Source organism: Macrotis lagotis, chromosome X (assembly GCF_037893015.1).
Source record: "Macrotis lagotis isolate mMagLag1 chromosome X, bilby.v1.9.chrom.fasta, whole genome shotgun sequence".
Lineage (NCBI taxonomy): Eukaryota > Metazoa > Chordata > Mammalia > Peramelemorphia > Peramelidae > Macrotis > Macrotis lagotis.
This window is the reverse complement of record NC_133666.1, coordinates 187171377-187198275: the sequence shown is the minus strand read 5'-3', so window position 1 is coordinate 187198275 and position 26899 is coordinate 187171377. Positions and strand designations below refer to the sequence as shown.

The window sequence follows — 26899 nt, the reverse complement described above, 5'->3', positions numbered from 1 at the left end:
CTCTCTCTCTCTCTCTCTCTCTCTCTCTCTCTCTCTCTCTCTCTCTCTCCCCCCATAGACACACACACACACACACACACACACACACACACACACACACACAAACACACACACACATTCTTCCTTCAGACTGAAGCAAGCCTCCAAGGGCAGCACTACCATGGGACTCTCCTTTCTCTGGCTAATAGGTGAGATTAGTATATGCATCTACAACTTGAAACAAGCAAACACTGCAAAGTGGGTCTTGATTTGTTGCTTTGTTGATTGTCATGGCTTATGAAAGCGATGAAGAAAATGTTAAAATGTGAATCAAACTTACAAATGAGACACGAGCACATTTTTTTGGAGTAATGATTGTTAAACATTTACCAGCATATCCCTTACTGAAAGACAGAAGCCAGTTTTCTATGTCTTTTATTAAGTACTTATGAAGTCCTAAAACTATAAAAATTAAAAACCAAGTAATCCCTGTCTTTAAGTTTATATCCTAATGGGATATAATTTCCAAATCTTAAGTGACAGGACTTAATGAAAGCTTTAGCAAGAGAGCCTGCTCAAAAAGTTAATTTCTCTAGGGTCTATTAACTTTACTGAGAATATAACAGAAATTATAAAAATAAATGCATTCAGTTTTAACAAAAGAAAGAAAATTTATTTTCCTTTTGCACTTTTCTTAGTTTCTCTAAGAACCAGAGTGACTTTTTCCTTATTTATTTATTATTCATTCATTTGTATGCTTATTTTCCAACTACTGTGACTTCTTTAAAACATTTGTTAACTGTGTATATATGTATATAGAAATATACATATGTATATACATATCTGTTAATATGGAACATACAATTTTGTACCTTAAAATATCAAGTGCTTGTTCATAGGAAAGGTCTTCCACAGACTGATTGTTCATTCGGAGGATCTGATCTCCTGGCAGAAGTTTCCCGTCAGCCGTGCTTCCTATTAAACATAAAATTAGTAACTGTATACTTAGTATGATTCTTGTAACCTAGCTTTCATGGTGCTGTATCTGAACTGGGAAAGTAGTCTAATTGCTAAACTTTTAGATTAGATACTAGGATCTCCTTCTTATTCTGTCCTGAATTTATGTGGTTTTCAATTTTCTTGTTTGCAAAATGAAGAGGAATGAGGTAAGCAGTAAAGTTTTGAAAATAATGTGTCTAGGGGCATGGATAGACATGGATAGACAGCACCAGCTGGAGTCAGGAGGACCTGAGTTCAAATCCAGTTTTGAATAATAAATACCTAGTTGGGTAACCTTGGGCAAGTCACTTAAACCATTCTCTTAAAAAACAAACAAGCAAAAATGAAAATAATATGTTTGGAATTTTCTTTTGTTTGACTATAGAAATGTTTCAAGTAATTTATTTCTTTAAAAAACTTTAATAATGTTTTATTTTTCCCAATTACATGTAAAATAATTTTTAATATTCATTTAAAAATTGTTTTACTTCCAAATTCTCTCCCTCCCTGAAACAGAAAACAAATTGATATTGGTTATATTGCAAAACATATTTCCATATTAGAAATGTTATGAAAAAAATTAAGTGAAAAAATAGGATGCTTCAATCTGCATTTAGCCTCCATCAATTCTTTATTGGGTATGATATCATTTATTTCTTTTTCAGTGGGAGGAGGAAAAGACATATTTTAGTTCACTAAAAAAATTAAATTAAAAATTTTAAATAGTTATCTATTAAAAATGTTTAAATAAATTCTTATCAAATTAAAAAAACCAACATGTTATGCACCTGGAGGGAGAAGCAGAGAGAATATGGTACAGATTCACAAGTTTCTGTCCTACTTTGTTATGTGAAATGTTCATCTTGTTTGATGTTTGTTAAATTTAGAATAACAATATATTCTAACTTTCCTCCTGCCTCCCCAAATAGGAAGAAAAACTTCTGCTATACATCAACGATGAATTTCTAGATAAGGGATTTTTTTCACTCTCAAGATTCTTTAACATTTGCACTTTTATTTGAACTGATCTTAAAGTCAGTGTACAGGTAAAGCTCCACTCCTCCCCCTAGATAAGGGATTCTTAACCTGGAGTCTATGAATAGAATTCAAGGGGGTCTGAAAAACTGAATGGGGAAAAAAATTACATCTTTGTTTTCATTAAGTAAAAATGAACATTTTCTTCAATGATTTAAAAAATTCTATTTTCAGAAGAAATCCACACTCTTCACCAGAATGCCAAAGGGGTTCCAGATACAACAAAAGGTTAAGAACACTAGATCTAGACAGACTGCTGTGATACACATAGCTCTAGCATCATAAGCACCCTCAACCCTGAGCCAGTGGCTCTTTTTGGACCATGCAACCTATGTTTCACAAATGGCAAAAGAAATCAAAATCATTATTTCTCTTTACTGGTCCAAAAAATTATTTTCAGGTTTAGGTATACAGGTACATTATTATGCATGAGAATATTACATGGTAGAAAGACATTTTTATTGAATCCAATACTTATTAAGCCAAAATAATAAAGCTTTGAATAGAAAAGGTCCTGCCCAAGATCAAGCATATATTTCCTTAACAAAGAAGAATGAGTCCTAGTACAAACTAATAATAGCTGACATGAATATAATACTTTGGAGAGTGATACGTATTATCTAGGCCCATAACATTCTGTGACACACACACACACATACACACACAAACATGCACACACAAATATATATACAGACACATAGCAAGTACATATTAATCCTATTTTCCAGAAAAGGAAAATGAGGCTCAGAAATAGTATTTTTCCAGGGTGATCTAGTTCTTTGAAATCAGCTCTTCCTGACTCCATTTTGTTTATCATATTACAAAGTTTCTTATAGAGATGGAATCCTTTTTCTCCTAGTGCTATTGGAGCACAGGAGGAAATGCACAAAAAAGGAAAGAGAAAAAAATCAACATATTAATTTCAAGAATTTGTCAATCAATCTAAAGGCATTTATATAGCTCTTACCATGTGCTACACATTTTGCTAAGCACAGAAGGATAAAAAGAATGGCAACTAGGTGACTTGGGGTATATTCAAACACTGGGCTTGGATCTGAGTTCAAATTTAGCTGTGTGACCCTGGGCAAGTTATTTAATCTGAATCTCAGTTTTCTCAACTGAAAAATAGCAATAACAGCTGCCCTTAACCTCTCTTAGCCCTGGTTTTTCCCATCTGCAAAATAATAACAAGAGATAATAAGATATGATAAGGGAAATAAGAGCAACTATTTTACAGCACTACTATGAGGATCAAATGAAATAATACATCTAAAGCACCTGTCAAACCTTAAAGCACTATTACTATTTGTCTTATTTAAAGTTATGAGTTGTTATTTGTGATAGTTGTTATTCTCATTTACAACAATAGCACTCTGATTATTGTTGAAAACAAGACCATAACTGTTATTATTGTTTAAAACAATAATACTGTGTTATAATTTAAAACACTCTGTGTCAATTATTACTATCAATTACAACAATGCGGCACTTTTATTGTTTAACACTGTGAGTGATATTCCTATCATTAAAAACAATAACAATGTTATTACTTAAAGCACTGTTAGTTTATATTATAATTATTTAAAATAATAGCATTGTAATCATTATTTATATTATCATTTAAAACAATAGCACTGTAATTATTATTGAAAACAATGCTATATGTTATTACTATCATCAAAAACACTTTGTTATAATTTAAAATAACACTAGGTTATTATTATTATTTAAAACAACTGTTATAATTTAAAACAACACTATAAATTTTAGTTATTATTATCATTTAAAACAACAATACGGCAAGTGTCGATTTAAAATAACACTATGAAAATTAGTTATTAATATTTAAAACAACACTGAAAATATTATTTAAAACAACACTGAGTTAACAATAATACTTTAAGTATCAGTTATTATTAATAAAAATAATCCTTGCCCCCCAAGAACTGATGTTATAATGGGAGAGATATTATATAAATAGATAGGTACAGACATATATACATATAAAAATCCTACCTGTGATAACTGAGGAGATACTCAAGGGAAGGCTCTGTGAAATGTGAAATCCATAGTCACCCAGGAAGACATCTCTGTCTATCTTTACTGTATGCTTCACAGAGGTCAGTGTTTGACTAAGGACCCCAGAGGAATTATCCGGTAAGGAAATCCTACGTCTGGAAGAGAATGAGAACAAGCATCCAGTCAACAGATGTATAGAGCAGATTCTAAGCAAGGTTATGAGGTAGTCAAACTGACCTCACAGTTTCTCAAACAAAACCTCCATTTCCTGAATCCAGGAATTTTCATGGATATCTCCCGTGCCTGGAATTCTGTCTCTTCATCCATGTCTCCTGGCTTCTCTGCCTTACTTCAAATCTCAGCTCACATACCATTTTCTGCAGCAAGCTTTTCCCTGTCCTCTTTAATCTTGTGCTTTAATGTAGAGATTGTCCTCTATAGGAAATTACATTCTCAATTGAAATTTACCTAAAATTAGCTCACTCTACCTCCTCACCCATCAAATTCCTATTTTCTTCGGAATTCTGAGAACCCTCAGATAGTTGCTCAGAGGTCAGACATTCTCTGGCTTAATTTCATTTTCACTCATAATAAATTGTCTCAAATTTCAACATTTTTTGAAAATTTTTCAGAAATGATATGTTTTGGTTCCACAATCCTGTTGCAGAAAAAAAAAACTATTTAAGAGAGACATCTTCCCAGTGTCCCACATTCCTTAATAGACAAAGTCTTCATGGTTCTCCTATTGTCAATTTAGTTAAATATTTATTAAATATCCACTGCCTTACATGCATGAAAAATACACATTTTAGTTATGATAGGGGCCCTGTTTTCATGGATCTTAAATCCTAGTAGTAGTCTATTGAATTAAATTGGGGAGGGGTTGTCAATCAATTAAGACCCTACCTAATTTTTTCAGCTTTATTTTCTTTAAAAAAAACCTTCCAATTAATTCTCTATTTTTTCTCCCTTCTACCTCCGGGTTCTTTACTTTTCACTATTCCTCAATACACAAATTTGGATTTCTGGCTGTTCCAGGAACATAATTTCTTATCATAGGTGCTTACATACTTCTCTAATTTAATTACTCATATTGTGCTTCCCCTTGGAAATTCCCTCCCTCTGTCCCTCCACTATCTTTCCAAAATCTAAATATCATTTCTATCTCAAATGTCCTTTCTTCATGAAACTTTTTAAAAATTCCTTCCCCTCAACCAGATATAATCTTTTCTCCCTTTGTATCTAATATAGTCTTCCTTGCAAAAAGATTTTATATTCTTACCATAGTCTTTCTAGAAATTCTTACATATTTTTATTTTTTTATACTATTTCATATTTTATAGACTAAAAACCAGAACTGTCAATTATTTTCCTTTAATTTTTAATTAATTTATTTTTAAGTTTTTTCTTTTATTAAAGATTTTGAGTTTTACAATTTCCCCCTAATTTTACTTCCCTCCTCCCACCCCCCATGGAAAGCAATCTGTCAGTCTTCAATTTGTTTCCATGTTGCATATTGATCCAAATTGAGTGTGATGAGAGAGAAACCATATCCTTAAGGAAGAAACATAAAGTAAAAGAGATAACAAGATCAGACATTAAGATGTTATTTTTCCTAAATTAAAGGGACTAGTCCTTGAACTTTGTTCAAAGTCCACGGCTCTTTATCTGGATACAGATGGTATTCTCCATTGCAGACAGCCCTAAATTGTCCCTGATTGTTGCACTGATGGAATGACCAAGTCCTTCAAGGTTGATTATCACCCCCATGTTAAGAATGTACAGTGTTTTTCTGGTTCTGCTCATCTCACTCAGCATCAGTTCAGGCAAATGCCTCCAAGATTCCCTGAATTCCCATCCCTCCTGGATTCTAATGGAACAATAGTGTTCCATGACATACATATACAACAGTTTGCTAAGCCATTCCCCAATTGAAGGACATTTACCTGATTTCCAATTCTTTGCCACCACAAACAGGGCTGCTATGAATATTTTTGTACAAGTGATGTTTTTACCCTTTTTCATCATCTTTTTAGGGTATAGACCCAGTAGTGGTATTGCTGGATCAAAAGGTATGCACATTCTTGTTGCCCTTTGGGCATAGTTCCAAATTTCTCTCCAGAAAGGTTGGATGAGTTCACAGCTCCACCAATGTAAAATAGTGTCCCAGATTTCCCAAACCCCTTCCAACAATGATCATTATCCTTTCTGGTCATGTTGGACAGTCTGAGAGGTGTGAGGTTGTACCTCACAGAAACTTTAATTTGTATTTCTCTAATAATTAATGATTTAGAACAATTTTTCATATGGCTATGGATTGCTTTGATCTCATTTGTAAATTGCCTTTGCATATCCTTTGACCATTTGTCAATTGGGGAATGGCTTTTTGTTTTAAAAATATGACTGTTCTCTGTATATTTTAGAAATGAGTCCTTTGTCAGAATCATTAATTGTAGATTGTTTCCCAACTTAATACATTTATTTTGATCTTGGTTACAGTGGTTTTATCTGTGCAAAAGCTTTTTAATTTAATGTAATTGAAATCATCTAGTTTATTTTTGGTGATGTTCTCCATCTCTTCCTTAGTCATAAATTGCTCCCCTTTCCATAGATCTGACAGGTAAACTAGTCCTTGATCTTCTAATTTGCTTATAGTATTGCTTTTTATGTCTAAATCTGGTATCCATTTGGATCTTATCTTGGTAAAGGGTGTTAGGTGTTGGTCTAATCCAAGTTTCTGCCATACTAACTTCCAATTTTTCCATCAGTTTTTATCGAAGAGAGTTTTTATCCAAATAGCTGGACTCTTTGGGTTTATCAAACAGCAGATTATTATAATCGTTTCCTGCTATTGCACCTAGTCTATTCCACTGGTTCACCACTCTATTTCTCAGCTAATACCAGACAGTTTTGATGACTGATACTTTATAATGTAATTTTAGATCAGGTAGGGCTAAGCCCCCTTCTTTTGCACTTTTTTCATTAAATTCCTGGAAATTCTTGACTTTTTATTTCTCCATATGAATTTACTTACAACTTTTTTCTAACTCATTAAAGTAATTTTTTGGAATTTTGATTGGTAGGGCACTAAACAGGTAGTTTAGTTTTGGTAGAATTGTCATTTTTATTATATTAGCTCTACCTATCCATGAGCAGTTGATATTTGCCCAGTTATTTAAAACTGATTTAATTTGTGTGAGAAGTATTTTATAATTGTTTTCAAAATGTTTCTGAGTCTGTCTTGTCAAATAGACTCCCAGGTATTTTATATTGTCTGAGGTTACTTTGAATGGGATTTCTTTTTCTAGCTCTTCCTGCTGTATCTTGCTAGTCATATATAGAAAAGTTAAGGATTTGTGAGGATTTATTTTTAGATCCTGCAACTTTACTAAAATTGCTAATTGTTTCCAGTAGTATTTTGGATGATTTCTTGGGATTCTATTGGTATACCATCATGACTATCATGTCATCTGCAAAGAGTGAGAGTATTGTCTCTTCCTTCCCAATTCTAATTCCTTCAATTTCTTTTTCTTCTCTAATTGCTGAAGCTAACATTTCTAATATGATATTGAATAGTAGTGGTGATAATGGGCACCCTTGTTTCACTCCTGATCTTATTGGGAATACCTCTAGCCTCTCCCCATTGAATATAATGCTTGTTGATAGTTTCAGATAGATACTGCTAATTATTCTAAGGAACATGTTGTCCATTTATTCCTACACTCTCTAGTGTTTTTAATAGGAATGGGTGCTGTATTTTGTCAAAAGCTGTTTTCAGCATCTATTGATATGATTATATAATTTCTGATAGGTTTGTTGTTGATATAATTGAGTATACTAATAGTTTTCCTAATATTGAACCAACCCTGAATCCCTAGGATAAATCCTACTTGATCATAATGTATTATCCCAGCGATAACTTGTTGTAATCATTTTGCTATGATTTTATTTAAGAGTTTTGCATCTACATTCATCAGGGAGATAGGTCTATACTTTTCTTTCTCTGTTTTAACTCTTCCTGGTTTAGGTATCAGCACCATATTGGTTTCATAGAAAGAGTTAGGCAGAGTTCCATCTTCTCCTATTTTTCCAAAGAGTTTATATAGAATTGGAACCAACTGTTCCTTAAATGTTTGGTAGAATTCACTTGTGAATCCATCAGGCCCTGGAGATTTTTTCTTAGGGAGTTCAATGATGGCTTATTGAATTTCTTTTTCTGAAATAGGATTATTTAAGTATTTAATCTTCTCTTCATTTCATCTGGGCAACTTATATTTTTGTAAATATTCATCCATTTCACTTTGATTATCAAATTTATTGGCATAGAGTTGGGCAAAATAATTTCAAATTATTACTTTAATTTCCTCCTCATTGTTGGTGAGTTTACCTTTTTCATTTATAATACTAGCAATTTGATTTTTTTTTAGGTTTTTGCAAGGCAAACGGGGTTAAGTGGCTTGCCCAAGGCCACACAGCTAGGTAATTATTGTCTGAGACTGGATTTGAACCCAGGTACTCCTGACTCCAGGGCTGGTGCTTTATCCACTACACCACCGAGCTGCCCCTCTTTCTTTTTTTTTTTATCAAAGTGATCAGAGGTTTATCAATTTTATTGGTTTTTTCATGAAACCAACCTTTGGTTTTATTTATTAATTCAATAACTTTTTTGCTCTTGGTTTTATTCATTTCTCCTTTAATATTTAGAAATTCTAATTTGGTATTTAATTGGGGATTTTTAATTTGTTCTTTCTCTAATTTTTTTAGTTGCATATTTAGTTCATTAGTTTCTTCTTTCTCCAGTTTATTCATGTAAGCATTTAAAGATATAATATATCCCCTGACAGCCACTTTGAGTGAATCCCATAGGTTTTGGTATGTTGTTTCATTACTGTCATTATCTAAGATAAAATGATAAATTCTTCCTATAATTTGTTTTTTGTTCCACTCATTCTTTAAAATGAGGTTATTCAGTTTCCAATTGGTTCTGGGTCTATGTCTCCTTGGCCCAATATTGCATATGACTTTTATTGAAGATGTATTCACTATTTCTGCTTTTCTGTAGTTGGTCCTTAGGTTTTTATGTCCTAGTATGTGGTCAATTTTTGTATAAGTGCCATGTACTGCAGAGAAAAAGGTATGTTCCTTTCTATCCCCATACGATTTCCTCCATAAGTCTACCATATCTAGCTTTTCTAACAATCTGTTTACGTCCTTAACTTCTTCTTCTTCTTTTTTATTTTTTAGGTTTTTGCAAGACAAATGGGGTTAAGTGGCTTGCCCAAGGCCACACAGCTAGGTAATTATTAAGTGTCTGAGACCGGATTTGAACCCAGGTACTCCTGACTCCAAGGCTGGTGCTTTATCCACTACGCCACCTAGCCTCCCCCTCCTTAACTTCTTTCTTGTTTATTTTATGATTTGATTTATCTAGAACTGAGAGCAGGAGGTTGAGGTCTCCCACTAGTAGAGTTTTGCTATGTCATCCTGTAGTTCTTTCAGCTTCTTCTCTAAGAATTTGGATGCTGTCCCATTGGGTGCATATATATTCAGTATTGAAATAACTTTATTGTCTATGGTACCTTTTAGGAGGATAAAGTTTCTTTTCTTATCTCTTTTTTTAATTTATTTTTTATTCTCATTTTGTACAAATGTTTTTTTACATTAATAAAATATTCTTGTTTACAAGTAAACAAAATACCCCTCCTCCCCCATGAATATAGATAGACTTGCTTGGGTGAAAAAAGTAAAGGGGAGAGAAAAAAAATTAAAATTAAAAAAAAATAGTAATAATCGTAGGTATGGCCAGGTGGCGCAATGGACAAAGCACCAGCCCTGGCGCCATGAGCACCCAAGCCCATATCCAGCATCATAAATCCAACCATCACCCAGCCGTGTGACATGCAAGCCACCCGATCCCCACTGCCCTGCAAAAACCAAAAAGAAGAAAAAAAAAGACCCAAAATAAAATAAAATAGTAATGATAATAGGGGTGGCTAGGTGGCAGACAGAGCATTGGCCCTTGAGCCAGGAGCACCTGGGTCCAAATCCGGCCCCAGACACCCAAAGATCACCCTGCTATGTGGCCCCAGACAGGCCATCCAGCCCCACTTGCCCTGCACCCTCCCCCAAATAATAATAACAAAAAAATGTGCTTGAGTCTTTGTTCCAACACCATCAGCTCTGTCGTGAGTGGATCACATTCTTTATGATAAGTCCATCACAGAAGTTACTTCCATATTTTTCCACTGTTGCCATTGCTGATCGCAACTCCCTCCTTTCTTATTTCTCCACCACCATGTACTCTATTTTCTCTCTCCTTTCACTATGACTCTACTGTAGGGTCATTGACTGGCTCAGCAGACAGATCCCTAGTCCTGGGACCAAGAAGCCCTGAGCCCCCATACCACCCCTTAGGCCCAGAATCCACCTGACCCTATGGTCCTGGGCAGGCCTTCCAATCCCAGCCCCTTGCATGAAGTAAGAAAGAAAATATGTTATATCTAGCCACTCTCCCCCCATGGTCCATCCTCTCCTCCTTTATTCACATCCCCACCCCTTCCCCCTGCTCCCCATTCCTTCTTACTCCAGATGTCTATACCCCATTGAATATATATGCTGTTTCCTCTCCTAGCCATCTCTGATGAGAGCAAATGGTTCCCTTATTCCCCCTTGCCTCCCCCCTTCCATATCATTGCAATAGCTCATTGTAATAAAAAAAAAAAACTTATGTGAAATATCTTGGACTATTCCCCCTCTCCTTTTTCTTTCTCCCATTACATTTCACTTTTTTTCTATTGACTCCATTTTTACACCATATTTTATCTTCAAATTCAGCTTTCTCCTGTGCTTCAACTATAAAAGCTCCCTTTACCTGCTCTATTAACTGAGAAGGTTCATATGAGTATTATCAGTGTCATTTTTCTATGCAGGAATACATGCAGCTCATCCTCATTAAGTCCCTCATATTTCCCCCCTCTCCTCTAATCTCCATGCTTCACCTGAGTCCTGTATCTGAAGATCAAACCTTCTGTTCAGCTCTGGCCATTCCAAAAGGAACATTTGAAATTCCCCTGGTTCATTGAAAGTTCATCTTTTTCTCTGGAAGAGGACATTCAGCCTTGCTGGGTAGTTCATTCTTGGCTGCATTCTAAGCTCTTTTGCTTTTGGTTATATTGTATTCCAAGCCCTACGAGCTTTTAATGTAGTTGCTGCTAAGTCCTGTGTGATCCTGACTGCAGCTCCACAATATTTGAACTGTGTCCTTCTGGCTACTTGTAATATTTTCTCTTTGACTTGGGAGTTCTGGAACTTGGCTATAATATTCCTAGGGGTTGTTTTTTTGGGATCTCTTTCTCTGGGGGATCGGTGGATTCTCTCCATTTCTATTTTGTCCTCTGCTTCTAGAATATCAGGGCAATTTTCCTGTAGTAATTCTTTGAAAATGATGTCAAGGCTCTTTCCCTGATCATGACTTTCAGGTATTCCAATGATTTTTAAATTATCTTTCCTTAGTCTGTTTTCCGTATCAGTTGTTTTTTCAATGAGATATTTCACATTTTCTTCTAATTTTTCATTTTTTTGGGTTTGAAGTATTGATTCCTGATTTCTGGTAAATTCATCAATCTCCCTTAATTCTATTCTGTCTGAAGGATTTGTTCTCCTCAGAGAGTTTTCTTATCTCTTTTTCCAACTGGCCAATTTTGCTTTTTAAAGCATTCTTCTCCTCAATGACTTTTTTAACTGTTTTATCCATTTGACCTAAGCTGGTTTTTAGCATGCTATTTTCTTCAGCATTTTTTTGGATTTCCTTGATTAAGCTGCTGACTTCATTTTCATGTTTTTCCTTCATCTCTCTCCTTTCTTTTCCCAGTTTTTCTTCCAACTCCCTCATTTGATTTTCAAAGTCTTTTTTTAGCTCTGTTCTGAGCCCAATTTCTGTTTTTCTTGGAGTCTTTAGATGCAGGAGCTTGTGCTTCCTCATCTTCAGACTGAGTATTTTGATCCTTCTTGGGCTCATTTGCAAAATATTTCTCAATAGTCTTCTTTTTGTTTCTCTGCTTGCTCATTTTCCCAGCCTGGGCCTGGTTTGGGGTGCTTCCTGAGCTTTTGGGACACTCCCACAAGGGTCTCAGTGTGTGAGGCTCTGTCCTCCCTCCTGGTCTGTGAATGACCATAAGCGCCCCCCTCTGCCACGGGGCTGAGGTGGGGGGGGGGGCCCTGCTGTTCTGTTGGGGGTCCTAGACTGGGATCAGGATCTGAATGTGGTCAGAGCCCCAGAGTCCTGTTCCAGGGGCAGAGGACCGAGCTCTCAGTTTCTCTTCACTCCCCTCCCTCAGCTCAATGGGCTTATGCCCTGGGGGCTTCTGCTTACCGGCTCTGCCTGCTTCTGTTTCCAGCTCTGGGCTGCAGAAAGACCAAGCTGCTCCCTGTGTGCCCCGAGGTCTGGGCTCCAGGTGCTCGCCCTGGCAGAGGTCTCCCACTGTTCCCCCACTTTGTGCCCGGTGCTCCTCAGGGTGCAGCTCAGGAGACTCCCCTGCTGCTGTGAGCTGAGACTCCCAGCGCCCTGGGGCTGCCTCCAGGAGGCTGAAGTTCTTTCGCTCTGTTGGGCCATCCCTCTGGTGGGCCGCCCCTCCGACCCCGGGGAGCAGAGCCTTTCTGCTCTTTTCCAAGTTACTTTGAGTAGGAGAACTGCCTCACTGGGTCCCTTTGTGGATTCTGTCTCTCCAAAGTTTAGTTAGAGTCCTTAGCTGATGAGTTTTATCAGAGAGCTCCTAAGACTGGATCCATTTTTGCAGTTGCTTTATCTGAGATAAGGATTGCCACCCCTGCTTTTTTCACTTCAGCTGAAGCAAAATATATTTTGCTCCAGCTTTACTCTATATGTATCTCTCTGCTTCAAATGAGTTTCTTGGAAGCAGCATATTGTAGGATTCTGGTTTTTAATCCACTCTGCTATTCACTTACGTTTTAAGGGAGAGTTCATCCAATTCACATTCAAAGTTATGATTACTAATTCCTTATTGCCCTCTGTGCTATCTTCCCTGTTTGTATTTTCCCCCTTCCCCCCTTATCCATATTCCCCAGTATTTTGTTTCTGAGTACCACCCCTTCAGTGTATTTGCCCTCCCATATCCACCCCTCTCCTTTCTTTCCCCTTCCTCTTTTTCCCTTTTCCCTTCCCTTCCTTTCGTTAGTTCCCCTTTTATCCCACCCCTCCTTTCTCCGCCCTCCCTTTTCCCCTTTTAGTACTTGAAAGGTTAGATGTTTTTTAAGTTAACTGAGTATGTATGTAAGTTGACTTTAAGCCAAGTCTGATGAGAAGAGGATTCAGGTGTTTCTCATCTCCTCCCTTCTTCCACTCTATTACCATAGGCATTTTGTACCTCTTAGTGTAATGAGATTTACCCCATTCAATCCCCTCCTTCCTCCCATCTCCTTCCTGTTCCCCCTTTTTAAGGAAGTAGTATTTTTAAAATCTTTCTATCTGAGTCATAGAAAATTCTGAGTATCTGTCACTTCTAGCTAAGTACATTCTATCTAATAGAGTTACAATTCTTGAGAGTTATTAGAGTCTTTCTCCCAAGTGGGGTTATAGCCAGTTTCATTCCATTGGATAGCAGCCTCATGGATAGGTCATGAATGTCCATCATTTCTGGCTAGGCATATTCTCTCTGTTAGAGTTACAATTCTCAAGAGTTATGAGAACCTTTCCCCCCATGCTGGGATATAGCCAGTTTCAACTTATTGGATAGCAGCTTTTTTTTCTTTACCCCCTCTTTCTTTTCTAAACCTTTTAATGTGTCCCTTGAACCTCCTGTTTGATGTCCAAATTTTCTATTTAGCTGTGGTCTTTTCATCAGGAATTTTTGGAATTCTTCCATTTCATTAAATATCCATCTTTTCCCCTGAAAGCGGAGGCTCAGCTTTTCGGGATAGTGGATACTTGGCTGCATTCCAAGCTCCCTTGCTCTTTGGAATATCTCCTTCCAGGCCCTTCAATCCCTAAACTTTGATGCAGCCAGGTCCTGCATAATCCTTACTGTGGCTCCTAGGTATTTAAATTGTTTCCTTCTGCCTGCTTGAAGGATTTTCTCTTTTATCTGATAATTCTGGAATTTGGCCACAACATTCCTTGGTGTTTTCATTTTAGGATCTCTTTCCGGAGGGGATCGATGTATTCTTTCAATAACTACAAAAGCACAGGATGTGAGATAGAGAACACTCTGGGATTCAGTGAATGAGGATCTGGTGGGGGGGGTTCCTAGGGATGCTACTTTTTGGGCACCAGACTGCTTGCAAAAATGATAAGGAATTTGCCAGGTGGTCGACTAGACATTCAGCATGCTAGGCTTCCCACTCTCTTTTCTTCCAATTCCTCTGCCCCCCCCCAATATGGAACTGAAGTCTCTCTTATTAAAATTTCAATTATATAATCTTAATATAAATAGGCATGTGGAATTTTTATATTTCAAAAAAAAGCAAAAACTTTGAACCAATTGTAACCTTCCTTTCACTTGAGTATGAGCCCTTGGTGGAAAACTTTAGACAAAGGTGGAGATAAATCATGGAAGGTCTTAAAAGAATTTTGTGTTTTTCCTACAGACCCTGGTCTAATAGTTTCAGAATGTCTGATTTGTGCATACTGTGACCTTTCCCATGATGTAAAGAAGAACATATTTGCTTTTCAGGATTTTTCTAACTACAAATGTCAAGTTTCCTTTATGAATATAAATGAATTAACATTGCACATGGGAGAATATATACATGCATACATTTTTTTCACATACTATATTGGTAGGTGAGGCCCCTTCCACCTAAAAAGTCAATAATAGTGACAAGAACTGGGCAAAATTGTGGGGCTACAAAGACAAAGTAAAACAGCCTCTCTCTTCCCCTACCCCCTTAAGGCTCATACATTCTAATGGGGGAAGCATTGTGGACAAATATAAACAGACTGATAATGGAACCAATTTCCCAACAAGTTACAGAGTGGTTCCTGAATCACTGCATGGAATTTGGGGGCTTATTCTCACAAAGAATAATGTGAGTTCCCTTTCCTCAAAATGTATTCCTACCTCCCACATAAGGGGAAGGATCATGAGATTGAAGGAAGACCTAAACCAAGATAGCTGAGCTTGAAACTCAGTTCAGGTTTAGAGAAAAGGAAGTGTGGGGGACTGAGAAATTCATATTTGGGAGATAAGAAATGATTCAGAAGGGACTCTAAATGGAGATTAAAAGTGGGAGTATTGATTAGGCAAGAGCTAATTCTTGGTTCCTGACCCCAACAAGATATTCTATAGTCTTCTAAGAATAGGAGTTTTTCCTGAAGCTATCTTCTGAGAAAACTACAATCCCCCAAATTCAACCACACTGCATTGGGCTGCAATTCCCAACTATATTAAGAAAATATGGATCAATGGACAGAGGACTAGTCTTGCAATCAGGAAGACCTAGTCTCTACTTCTGACATATACAAGCTGTGAGACTTAGGGCAAGTCACTTAATTTCTCAAAGGCCCTAGGTTACTGAGCTCCAAACTTTTTTGATTTTGTACCTCTAACATTTAAAACCTTTTTTTTTTTATCATTCATCCTTAATAGATTTGTATGTACTTATTATATGTATATATAGTATGTATATGTGTATTTACATATTATACTATTTATGTACATTATATTAAAATAGTCATTTTAAACAAATGACATCTTTTGAAAATAGTATTTATTTTTATTGACAAATATGGTTGATCTTATCAGTTTACCTGGTGGTAAAAGTTCAACGGTTGAATCATGGATCTAGAGTCCCCTCTAAAAAATAAAGGTGTAACCTAGCAGAATCTTACATTTGTAAGGGTAAATACTTAGCTTTTATTCTCTCTTAGCATATGACCTAAATAAATTAATCTTATAAGCAAATTTTCCAGAGAACTTCTCTATCAGTTTATTGTGGAATCCCTAGAAAAGATTATAATAGAGAGCATTAGTTCTCACTAAAATATGAAATATTTAAAATATGAAAAAAATCACTTCTATATACTAAGTCCTCACTCCACATGTATTCAGTGTATATTTTTCAGTGTATGCAGTTGAATAAATGTAATATGACAATATTGTTCATTTTTGTTCTTGTAGAGGACCAATGACCTCATTAGGATGATGTCTTGACTTGAACATGAATTGGATTTAAATCATCAGTCTCACTCTCTCCTCCAAAGTCATTGAAGCTCAATAGTAAGACAAAAGTCAAGGTGACTGGCAATGGTTCAAGGATGTAGTGGATTAACTTGGTTTTGGCCAATGTGTCTCCAAGAATCTGATGATTAGGGATGCCTAATACAGCTTTGGAACCAGATTATAAAGCTGAAGTCCCAAAGTGTCAGTTTAAGATGGAGCTGGGAGAGGTATTCCATCACTTTGGGAAGATACAACACATAGCAGACCAATGGATGACTAGCAGAGTCAGAGTACTAAGCTGCTGACAAATAGGGTCTCAAAAATCAACCAAATGCCCCTTCTGAAAAATATATATTTTTTAAAGTTTGAACTTATCCCAAACTTTTTTTTTTAGGTTTTTGCAAGGAAAATGGGATTAAGCAGCTTGCCCAAAACCACAAAGCCAGGTAATTATTAAGTGTCTGAGACTGGATTTGAACTCAGGTACTGCTGACTTCAGGGCCAGTGCTCTATTCACTGCGCCACCTAGCTGCCCCATTCTAAACTTTTCTATCCAATTTCAATTCCAATATTCATAGGATAAACATTATGACAGGCCTTGGACACCACTATCATAAGAAAATGAAAAACAAGTAAGGTATAGTGAAAGAAAGCCTGGTTTGGGGGAAATCAAAGGAATCCATGAAGTTTCAGAAAGGATTAACTGAGAGAGTCCTGTTGTAGGAAATGTCACTGGAAAAACTCTAGAGTCATCAATACAATTATTAAGCTTAGTCAACTGAATAAAAAAAATGCAACCCAGCTGATGGCAATATTTTCTTCCACTAATTTGATACATTAATACAATCAAAAAATGGTGAAATCAGCTTTGCCTATGGACATAGCCTACATTCTGCATGGATAGTGTTTTGCTGTTATGGTGATGTCTTCTCTAATATTGTATGGAAGAGAAAGGAAACAGGAAAGTGTCAAAGTAATAAGCTTTTAAACTTCTATTTCTGGTCAAAGATTGCTTTCTCAGCTTCTAATTTAAGGGTTATAAATCCGAATGTTGACTTTTTATGTAAAAATGCCAATTTGCCATGTCAAGATCTGCTCCTCGCCATCCTTAAACCTGAATGTTGACTCGTCTGTGTCAATATTGCCCAATCACCCTTATAATAGTATCAATAAATTCTTATACTTGTGTCAACAATCATGATAACGCACATCATGGGAGAGAAAAATCCTATGTTTGTTTAAGACATTCCTTCTCCTACCTAAATGGAATTCTTATCAGTAAGACAAGAAGAAAATATTTTAATTTTATAAGAAAATCATAAATGTTTATAATGACATCTTTATGAAAGAATATGTAATCTCATTGTTTGCCTAACTCAGTTTTATCACTCTTTGTTTTGTATAAATACACCTTCTAAAATTCTCTCAGGGAAGTCATTTTCAAAGATGACTTCCACTTGTAGGTTTTCTGTAAATATTAAGAGAATAAACTTCACGTCTAACCTAAACTTGTTTTATTTTAGACCAAAATAATTAGGTTTTCACAAAGGGAATGAGCATTTATTTATTAAGTACACTAAGCATTTTACAAACGTAAATGAAGTACTTCCCATAATTGAATTCCCAAACTAATTCAAGGAACAAATATTTACTGAAGACTTGCTTTGGGTAAGGAGTTGGGTTGAGGATATAGCATCACAGGGAATTTAACTTCCTGTATTATATATGGAGATGGGCCTAAAGGATGAACTGAATTGCCCTGGCCACTTCCAGTGAAATATGTAACTCACCTCTGAAAGACATATTGTTTGAAAAAACCCTGAAGATCAACTGGACCCCAGTCCAGTAATAATTGAAAGGGGAGTGTGGAGAGGAAGCTGTGTCAAAGCTAACTAAGAGGGGGTGGGCCATTAAATCAAAATGCAAGGAATACCTTAAGTGGACTTTTAGTGCTCTCTTCCTTCAACTCAACCTGTGGCAAAATAGTCTCTTCCCCCTGGGGAGGGGGAGGGAAATTTCCCCTTGGGAAATCTTGAATTGCTTGTAAATGAGACTGGATCTCAAAGATCTAGCTGCTTCCTGTGATTCACATTCTTTCCCCTGGGAGAAGTGATTAATAGATTCCCAAGATAAATGCTTTCAGCCTTAGTGGCAATCTTGTAAGGTCTAGTAAGGACTCTCCTGAGTCTTCAGTCAGTACCAGGTGAACTTCAGAGGACAGTGTTTCTTTAGAAGATTGGTGTTCAATATGAGCTTACCAACTAGCATGGATGAAGGTCCTCCCAGTAGTTCAGAGATTTAGGACAACCCTGGGAGACCTGTTATGGACAATGCCATCCACATCCACAGGGGAAAAACCCCCACAAAAGACCCCCCATAGAATCTGAATGGATACTATGTTCACTTTTTAAAAATTTTTCTTATGGTTTTCCTTCCTATTCCATGTTTTTTCTTTCCCCTTTGTCCTAATTCCTCATATATAACATGACTAATTGGAAATATGTTAAGCACAAAAGTACATACACAATTTTTATGTGGGGGAAGGAAGGTAGGTTGGTAGAAAAATGTGCAATCTATAAATATGCAAGTGGATAGATGTCAAAAAGCTTCCATAACATGTAATTGGAAAAATAAAATATTAATTTAAAAAACTGTTCTTGTTTTTCCTTTGTTCTTCAAGAGGACCGTGACATCAGGGAGGTGCTGTCATGACTTGCAAGTGAATTGGATTTAAATGGGGGGGGCTATACAAAGCCACCAGCTTCACTCTCTCCTCCTGAGTTATCATTATCTAGGTCCAATGTTCAGATAATAATAGATTAGGATGACTAAGATGGCTTTGGATGCAATGGGAGACCTGGTTTTTATAAGCTAAAGTCTAAGATTGACTGAGGTAATGCCCACTCAATGATTAAGGCTAGGTATGAACTGAGGCATAGAGTGGGCGGCTTTACCTGGTTTTTGCCTAATTTTTTTTCTAAATTTAAGGCAATGGGTTAAGTGACTTGCCCAAGGTCACACAGCTAGGTAATATTAAGTGTCTGAGAGGCTGGTGCTCTATCCACTGCACCACCTAGCTGCCCATGCTTTACCTAGTTCTTTTTTTTTTAAATCAGAACACAGAACCATTCTACTTATATTAAGTCTTAGTCAATCAGGGCCCAAAGATTGACTTGAGGGGGCTGGGTCTGGAACCGATTGTTGACCAATGAATGTATGAAAGTCAAGAGTGATCTGAATTTAAGGCATGGTCTTTAAGAAAGAAAAGTAGGCAGTACTCTAACATATCTTGAGAAGTTTCAGTGATCAAAATGTACATTCCTTTGGAAAGAGAACATCTGCAGTTAAGGTTATGATACCCTATGTGAACAAAGGAAAGGAAAGTTGAGGGAGGAAGAAAGGAAGAAACAAAAGAATGAGAAATGAGGTGGAATGTAAAATATCTATTCATCAGCCCTGAAAACTGCATCATATCTTGCATCAGAAACCTTTTGGAAGAAGGTTATACTTGTTATACCATAACAAGTTAAGTTTTTTGTTAATTTGTTCTTTCTTGTATACTTAGCATTGGTTTTGGATCAAAATAAAAACAAAGCTGTGTCACAGTACATTTGTGATAGCCAAGTTGTAAAATGCATATAGTGCCAGGCCTGAAGTTAGGAAAAGACTCATCTTCTTGAATTCAAATATGGTCTCAGGCATTTACTAGCTATGTGACCTTTGGCAAATCACTTTAATCCTCTTTGTCTCTGGTTCCTCAAAAAGTAGCTAGAGAAGGAAACGGCAAACCACTCTATTATCTTCACCAAGAAAACTCCAAATGGCATCAAGAAGAGTCAAGATACAATTGAACAACAACTAAATACCTTTTCTACTCCTTACTTTGGAGCAACCCTAGACATAAAATTTAAAAAGCTGAGTAATTTTCTCTAAGACTAAGATGGAGATATAAAAAGTCAAAGAGTAATAACTAGACAAAAAAGCCTACCCTTTTTTTTAGGACTGAATATGGTGATTTTAATTGATGATACATAACACAGGACTCAAACTCTCTCTCCCCCCCATTATAGGGGTGCTTTGAGGCAATGTCTCTGAATGGGATATGTTATCCCCAAGAAAGGAAAATAGGTTAGGGATATGGGCTCCCCAGTGTTGGAACTTCTCTTTTGCCTGGGGAAGATGATCAATGGCTTCTTACTTTATTCCTTGGTGGCCATATAGGCCATGAGGTCAACTACACGGTTGCTATAACCAAACTCATTGTCATACCAGGAAATCAGTTTCACAAAATTGTCATTGAGGGCAATACCAGCGTCAGCATCAAAGGTAGAAGAGTGGGTATCACCAAGGAAGTCAGTAGATACAATCTGCTCCTCTGTGTACCCCAAGATGCCCTTTAAGGGTCCCTCTGCTGCTTTCTTTATTGCTTCCTTAATATCATCATATTTGGCAGGTTTCTCCAGGCGGCAAGTCAGATCCACAACAGATACATCAGGAACAGGAACACGGAAGGCCATACCTGTGAGTTTCCCATTTAGCTCAGGGATGACCTTACCTACAGCCTTAGCAGCACCAGTTGAAGCAGGGATGATGTTTTGGGCAGCACCACGTCCATCTCGCCAAAGCTTACCAGGACCATCTACTGTCTTCTGGGTAGCAGTAGTAGCATGGACTGTGGTCATGAGTCCTTCCACAATGCAAAAATTGTCATTAATGACCTTGGCCAGAGGGGCCAAGCAATTGGTAGTACAGGAGGCATTACTGACAATCCTAAGGGAATTATTGTAATTTTCATGATTCACTCCCATCACAAACATAGGGGCATCAGCAGAAGGGGCAGAGATAATGACCCGCTTAGCTCCACCTTTCAAATGAGTTGCAGCCTTTTCCATAGTGGTAAAAACACCTGTGGACTCTACAACATAAGCAGCTCCAGCATCTTCCCACTTAATATTAGTGGGATCTCGCTCCTGGAAGATGATAATGTCTTTTCCATTGATCACCAGCTTTCCATCCTTCACCTTGACAGTGCCATTGAACCTTCCATGAGTGGAATCATATTTGAACAGATAAGACATGTAGTTAACATCAAGAAAGGGGTCATTTATGGCCACAATATCCACTTTCCCTGAGATGACTGCAGCCCTAGTCACCAGACGGCCAATGCGGCCAAATCCATTGATTCCGACCTTCACCATCTTCTTTCAGTGATGTGGCTGCAGAATAGATCCTGAAACCAAGTTTCAGAAAGGTGTGAATAACCTCCCTTCCTTTAACTAGTCAGACTCTCCAGATGTCAATCCCAACTAATATACACATAGGTCTAGGTCCACTAATGGAGAGGAACAAGATGACTGCTTTGGCCTTGTGGGTAATTACTGTTACATCACAATATGATATGATGTAAATAAAGGGTGGTACCATAAGCTTTAGTTATTTCTCAAATATATAAAGGAGTCAAACTGATAAGAATATGAGTCATTCCCCAATTGATAAATAGACAAAGAATATGAAAGACAGCTTTCAGTAGAAGAAATCAAAACCATCCAAAGCCACATGAAAAAAATGTTCTCAATAATTTGTCATTGTTATTCAATCATGTCTGACTCTTTACGGCCTACTATAGATTTCTCCATGTGGTTTTCTTGTCAGAAATACAGGCGTGGTTTGCCATTTCCTTTTCCAGTGTGTCCCTATTTTATATTTGAGGACCTGAGGCAAATAAGGGTTAAGGGACTTGCCTAAAGTCACATAATAAGTATCTGAGGGAAAATTGTTGTAGGAGTTGGTGGAGTTGTGGTCTAATCCAATCATTTGGGGGAGCAACTTGGAAATATGGTCAAAAGGCTCTAAAACTGCAAACACTTTGACCTAGCAATAACATGACTAGGTCTATATCCCAAACAAAATTTCTTTTTAAAAGAGAAAAAGATCCTAAATGTATAAAAATATTTATAGCAGCTCTTTTTTGTGGTGACAAAGAACTGAAAACTAAAGGGATACTCATCAATTGGGGAATGACTAAAAAAGTTGCAGTACTACTATGCTAATAAGAAATGATGAGCAGGATGCTTTCACCCAGAAAGGATTACAAGAACTGATGCAAAGTCAAGTGAGCAGAATCAACTGTGAATGACTTAGGTATTCTCAGCATATAGTAATCTAAGTTACTAAGTTCTGAAAACTTTTGATAAAAAAAAAGTCTAACTCTTGAAAAAGAAATGGATGGAGTCTGAATGCAGATCAAAACATTTTTAAAAATATTTAATATTTATTTATTCTCATTTTGTACAAATAATGTTTTTTATACATTAATAAAATATTCTTGTTTAAGAGTAAACAAAATACCCCCTTCCCCCAAAAAAATATAGACTCGCTTGAGTGAGAAAGTATAGGGGAGATAAAAAAAATTAAAGTTAAAAAAATAATAGTAGTAATTGTAGGTATGGCCAGGTGGAGCAATGGACAGAGTACCAGCCCTGGAGCCAGGAGCACCTGAGCCCATATCTGGCCCCACACTCCCAACAGTCACTCAGCCCCATGACATGCAAGCCACCCCAACCCCACTGCCCTGCAAGAAACAAAAAAAGAAAAAAAAGACCCAAAATAAAACAAAATAGTAACAATAGTAGGGGTGGCTGGGTGGTGGACAGAGCATTGGCCCTTGAACCAGGAGCACAGGGGTCCAAATCCAGAGGCCCCAGGCAGGCCACCCAGCCCCATTTGTACCTCCCCCAAATAATAATAATAAAAAATGTCCTTCAGTCTTTGTTGCAACACCAACAACTCTGTCACGGGTGGATCACATTCTTTATGATAAGTCCATCGCAAAAGTTACTTCCATATTTTTCCACCATTGCCATTGCTGATCGCAACTCCCTCCCTTTGTATTTCTCCACTACCATGTACTATATTTTCTCTCTCCTTTCACTGACTCTGCTGTAGGGTAGCTGAGTGGCACAGCAGAAAGATCCCTGGTCCTGGGGCCAAGAGGCCCTGAGCCCCCATACCACCCCTTAGGCCCAGCATCCACCTGGCCCTATGGCCCCGGACAGGCCATCCAATCCCAGCTCCTTGCTAGAAGTAAAAAGGAAAATGTGTTATATCTGACCACTCTCCCCCCATGGTCCATCCTCTCCTCCATCACTCACATCTCCCCCTTCTTCCCCCTGTCCCCACCCCTCCTTCTTACTCCAGATGTCTATACCCCATTGAGTATATGTGCTATTTCCTCTCCTAGCCACCTTTGATGAGAGCGAAGATTCCCTCATTCCCCCTTGCCTTCCCCCCTTTCTATATCATTGCAATAGCTCATTGTAATGAAGATAAATCTTATTATATGAAATATCTTGGCCTATTCCCCCTCTCCTTTTTCTTTCTCCCATTACATTTCCCTTTTTTCTATTGACTCCATTTTACACCATATTTTATCTTTAAATTCAGCTTTCTCCTGTGCTTCAACTATAAAAGCTCCCTCTACCTGCTCTATTAACTGAGAAGGTTCATATGAGTATTATCAGTGTCATTTTTCTATGCAGGAATATATGCAGTTCATCATCATTAAGTCTCTCATATTTTCCCCCCTCTCCTCCACTCTCTATGCTTCACTTGAGTCTTGTATTTGAAGATCAAACCTTCTGTTCAGCTCTGGCCATTCCAACAGGAACATTTGAAATTCCCCTGGTTCATTGAAAGTCCATCTTTTTTTCCTGGAAGAGGACATTCAGTTTTGCTGGGTAGTTGATTCTCGGTTGCATTCCAAGCTCTTTTGCCTTCTGGTATATTATATTCCAAGCCCTACGAGCTTTTAATGTAGTTGCTGCTACGTCCTGTGTGATCCTGACTGCAGCTCCACGGTATTTGAACTGTGTCCTTCTGGCTGCTTGTAATATTTTCTCTTTGACTTTGGAGTTCTGGAACTTGGCTATAATATTCCTAGGGGTTAGTTTTTTGGGATCTCTTTCTCAGGGGGGATCGGTGGATTCTCTCCATTTCTATTTTGCCCTCTGCTTCTGGGATATCAGGGCAATTTTCCTGTAGTAATTCTTTGAAAATGATGTCAAGGCTCTTTTCCTGATCATGACTTTCAGGTATTCCAATAATTTTTAAATTATCTTTCCTAAATCTGTTTTCCATATCAGTTGTTTTTTCAATGAGATGTTTCACATTTTCTTCTAATTTTTCATTTTTTTGGTTTTGAAGTAATGATTCCTGATTCTCGTAAATTCATCAATCTCCCTGAGTTCTATTCTTTGTCTGAAGGATTTATTTTCCTCAGAGAGTTTTCTTATCTCTTTTTCCATCTGGCCAATTCTGCTTTTTAAAGCATTCTTCTCCTCAATAACTTTTTTGAACTGTTTTATCCATTTGACCTAAGCTGGTTTTTAGCATGCTATTTTCTTCAGCATTTTTTTTGGATTTCCTTGACTAAGCTGCTGACTTCATTCATGTTTTCCCTGTATCTCTCTCATTTCTTTTCCCAGTTTTTCTTCTAACTCCCTCATTTGATTTTCAAAGTCTTTTTTGAGCTCTGTCATAGCCTGAGCCCAATTTCTGTTTTCCTTGGAGTCTTTAGATAAAGGAGCTTGTGCTTCCTCATCTTCAGACTGAGCATATTGATCCTTCTTGGGATCATAGATATTGTATTTCTCAATGGTGTTCCTCTTGTTTCTCTGCTTGCTCATTTTCCCAGCCTGAGCCTGTTTTTGGGGTGCTTCCTGAGCTTTTGGGACACTCCCACAAGGGTCTCAGTGTTGTGAGGCTCTGTCCTCCCTCCTGGTCTGTGAATGACCATAAGCTCCCCCCCTCTGCCACGGGGCTAAGATGGGGGGACCCTGCTGTTCTATGGGGGGCCTAGACTGCGATCAGGATCTGAATGTTGTCAGAGCCCCAGAGTCCTGTTCCAGGGGCAGAGGACAGAGCTAGGCAGTCTCTCTCTCTCTCTCTCTCTCTCTTCACTCCCCTCCCTAGGTTCAATGGGCTCATGCCCTGGGGGCTCCTACTTACAGGCTCGCCTGCTTATGTTTCCTGGATCTGGAATGCAGCGGCCCCTGGCTGTGAGGTCCCCCGCTGTTCCCCCAATTTGTGCTGGGTGCTCCCGGGGCATAGCTCAGGAAACTATCCCGCTGCTGTGAGCCATGGCTCCCAGATCCCTGGGGCTGCCACTGGGAGGCTGAAGTTCTTTCGCTCTGGTAGGCTGCCCCTCCGACCCTGGGGAGCAGAGCCTTTCTGCTCTTTCCAGGTTACCTTGAGTAGGAAAACTGTCTCACTGGGTCCCTCTGTGGGTTCTGTCTCTTGAAAATTTAGTTAAAGTCCTTAGTTTCGAAGATTTATGAGAGGGTACCCAAGACAGGATCCACTCTTGTCACCATCTTGGCTCCACCTCCCACAACATTTTTAAAGAACTCTTTTTTTTGGTATATTTTCTTATGCAATGTGGCTAATAAGGGAATATGTTTTGCATGACTATATAAGTATAATCACATGAAATTGCCTGTCTTCTCAAGGAGAGGAGAAGGAGGGAAAAAATATGGAACTTAAAATTTTAAAAAACATGTTAAAATTGTTTTTACATATAACTAAAAATAAAATATAAAAATTGCACATAAAACAATAGGATATTATGGAACCTTATCCCTTTAAAAAGCACAATTATTGCTACAAGTCATTTTTTCCCCCTTAAATTTAAGGCAATGGGGTAAAGTAATTTGCCCAAGGTCACACAGCTAGGTAATCATTAATCATTAGGTGTCTGAGGCTGTATATTCATTTATTCATCTATTTATTTATTTGTTTGTTTGTTTGTTTATTTATTTATTTGGAATTTTACAATTTTTCCCCTAATCTCACTTCTCTCCCCCCACCCCCCACAGAAGGCAGTCTGTTAGTCTTTACATTGTTTCCATGGTATACATTGATCTAAATTGAATGTGATGAGAGAGAAATCACATCCTTAAGGAAAAAAATAAAGTATGAGAGAGAGAAAAATTATATAATAAGATAATGGGTTGTTTTTTTTTTTTTTAAATTAAAGGTAATAGTCTTTGGTCTTTGTTCAAACTCCACAATTCTTTCTCTGGATACAGATTGTATTCACCATCGCAGATACCCCAAAATTGTGCCTGATTGCTGCACTGATGGAATGAGTGAGTCCATTAAGGTTGACCATCACCCCCATGTTCTGCTCATCTCTCTCAGCATCATCCTTCCAGGCTTCCCTGAATTCCCATCCCTCCTGGTTTCTAATAGAGCAATAGTGTTCCATCACATACATATACCACAATTTATTAAGCCATTCCCCAATTGATGGACATTCACTCAATTTCTAATTCTTTGCCACCACAAACAGGGATATTATGAATATTTTGTATAAATGATGTTTTTACCCTTTTCAAACACTACATGGATTTTTAAAACAGAGTAATTTAACCTTTCCTTGATGTGTTAAAGTACTCACTGATTATCACTGATTTCCCTAACTTTTTCAAGTTTGACGGATATCATTTCTTGTTACTCTCAGTATTATTACCTGACTCTAGTCACAACTCCTTTTAATAAGTGATCTCCTTCAAGTAAGACATTTAACTATAGTTAAAAACCATTGAAAATATTTGGAAATTAATTCACTTCTCTAATAGTTGTACTTAACTATAACCTTTTTATTCATTTTTCTGTGTCAGGAACTATGACTT

The 26899-nt window shown here is 37.4% G+C and overlaps 1 protein-coding gene and 1 pseudogene across 6 annotated transcripts in view; both read right to left on the bottom strand.

Moving 5' to 3' along the window:
* FRMPD1 (FERM and PDZ domain containing 1) overlaps positions 1-26899 on the bottom strand; it is a 263914-nt gene that overhangs the window by 46934 nt on the left and 190081 nt on the right. For all 6 annotated transcript variants that reach the window (XM_074200548.1, XM_074200549.1, XM_074200546.1 and 3 more), the window contains 2 exons: positions 4030-4187; positions 852-954 (listed from right to left, as the gene is read on the bottom strand). In XM_074200548.1, the coding sequence (XP_074056649.1) occupies positions 852-954; positions 4030-4187 (261 nt within the window). The remainder of the gene's footprint in view (positions 1-851; positions 955-4029; positions 4188-26899) is intronic.
* On the bottom strand, positions 20387-21581 carry LOC141499331 (glyceraldehyde-3-phosphate dehydrogenase pseudogene; annotated as a pseudogene).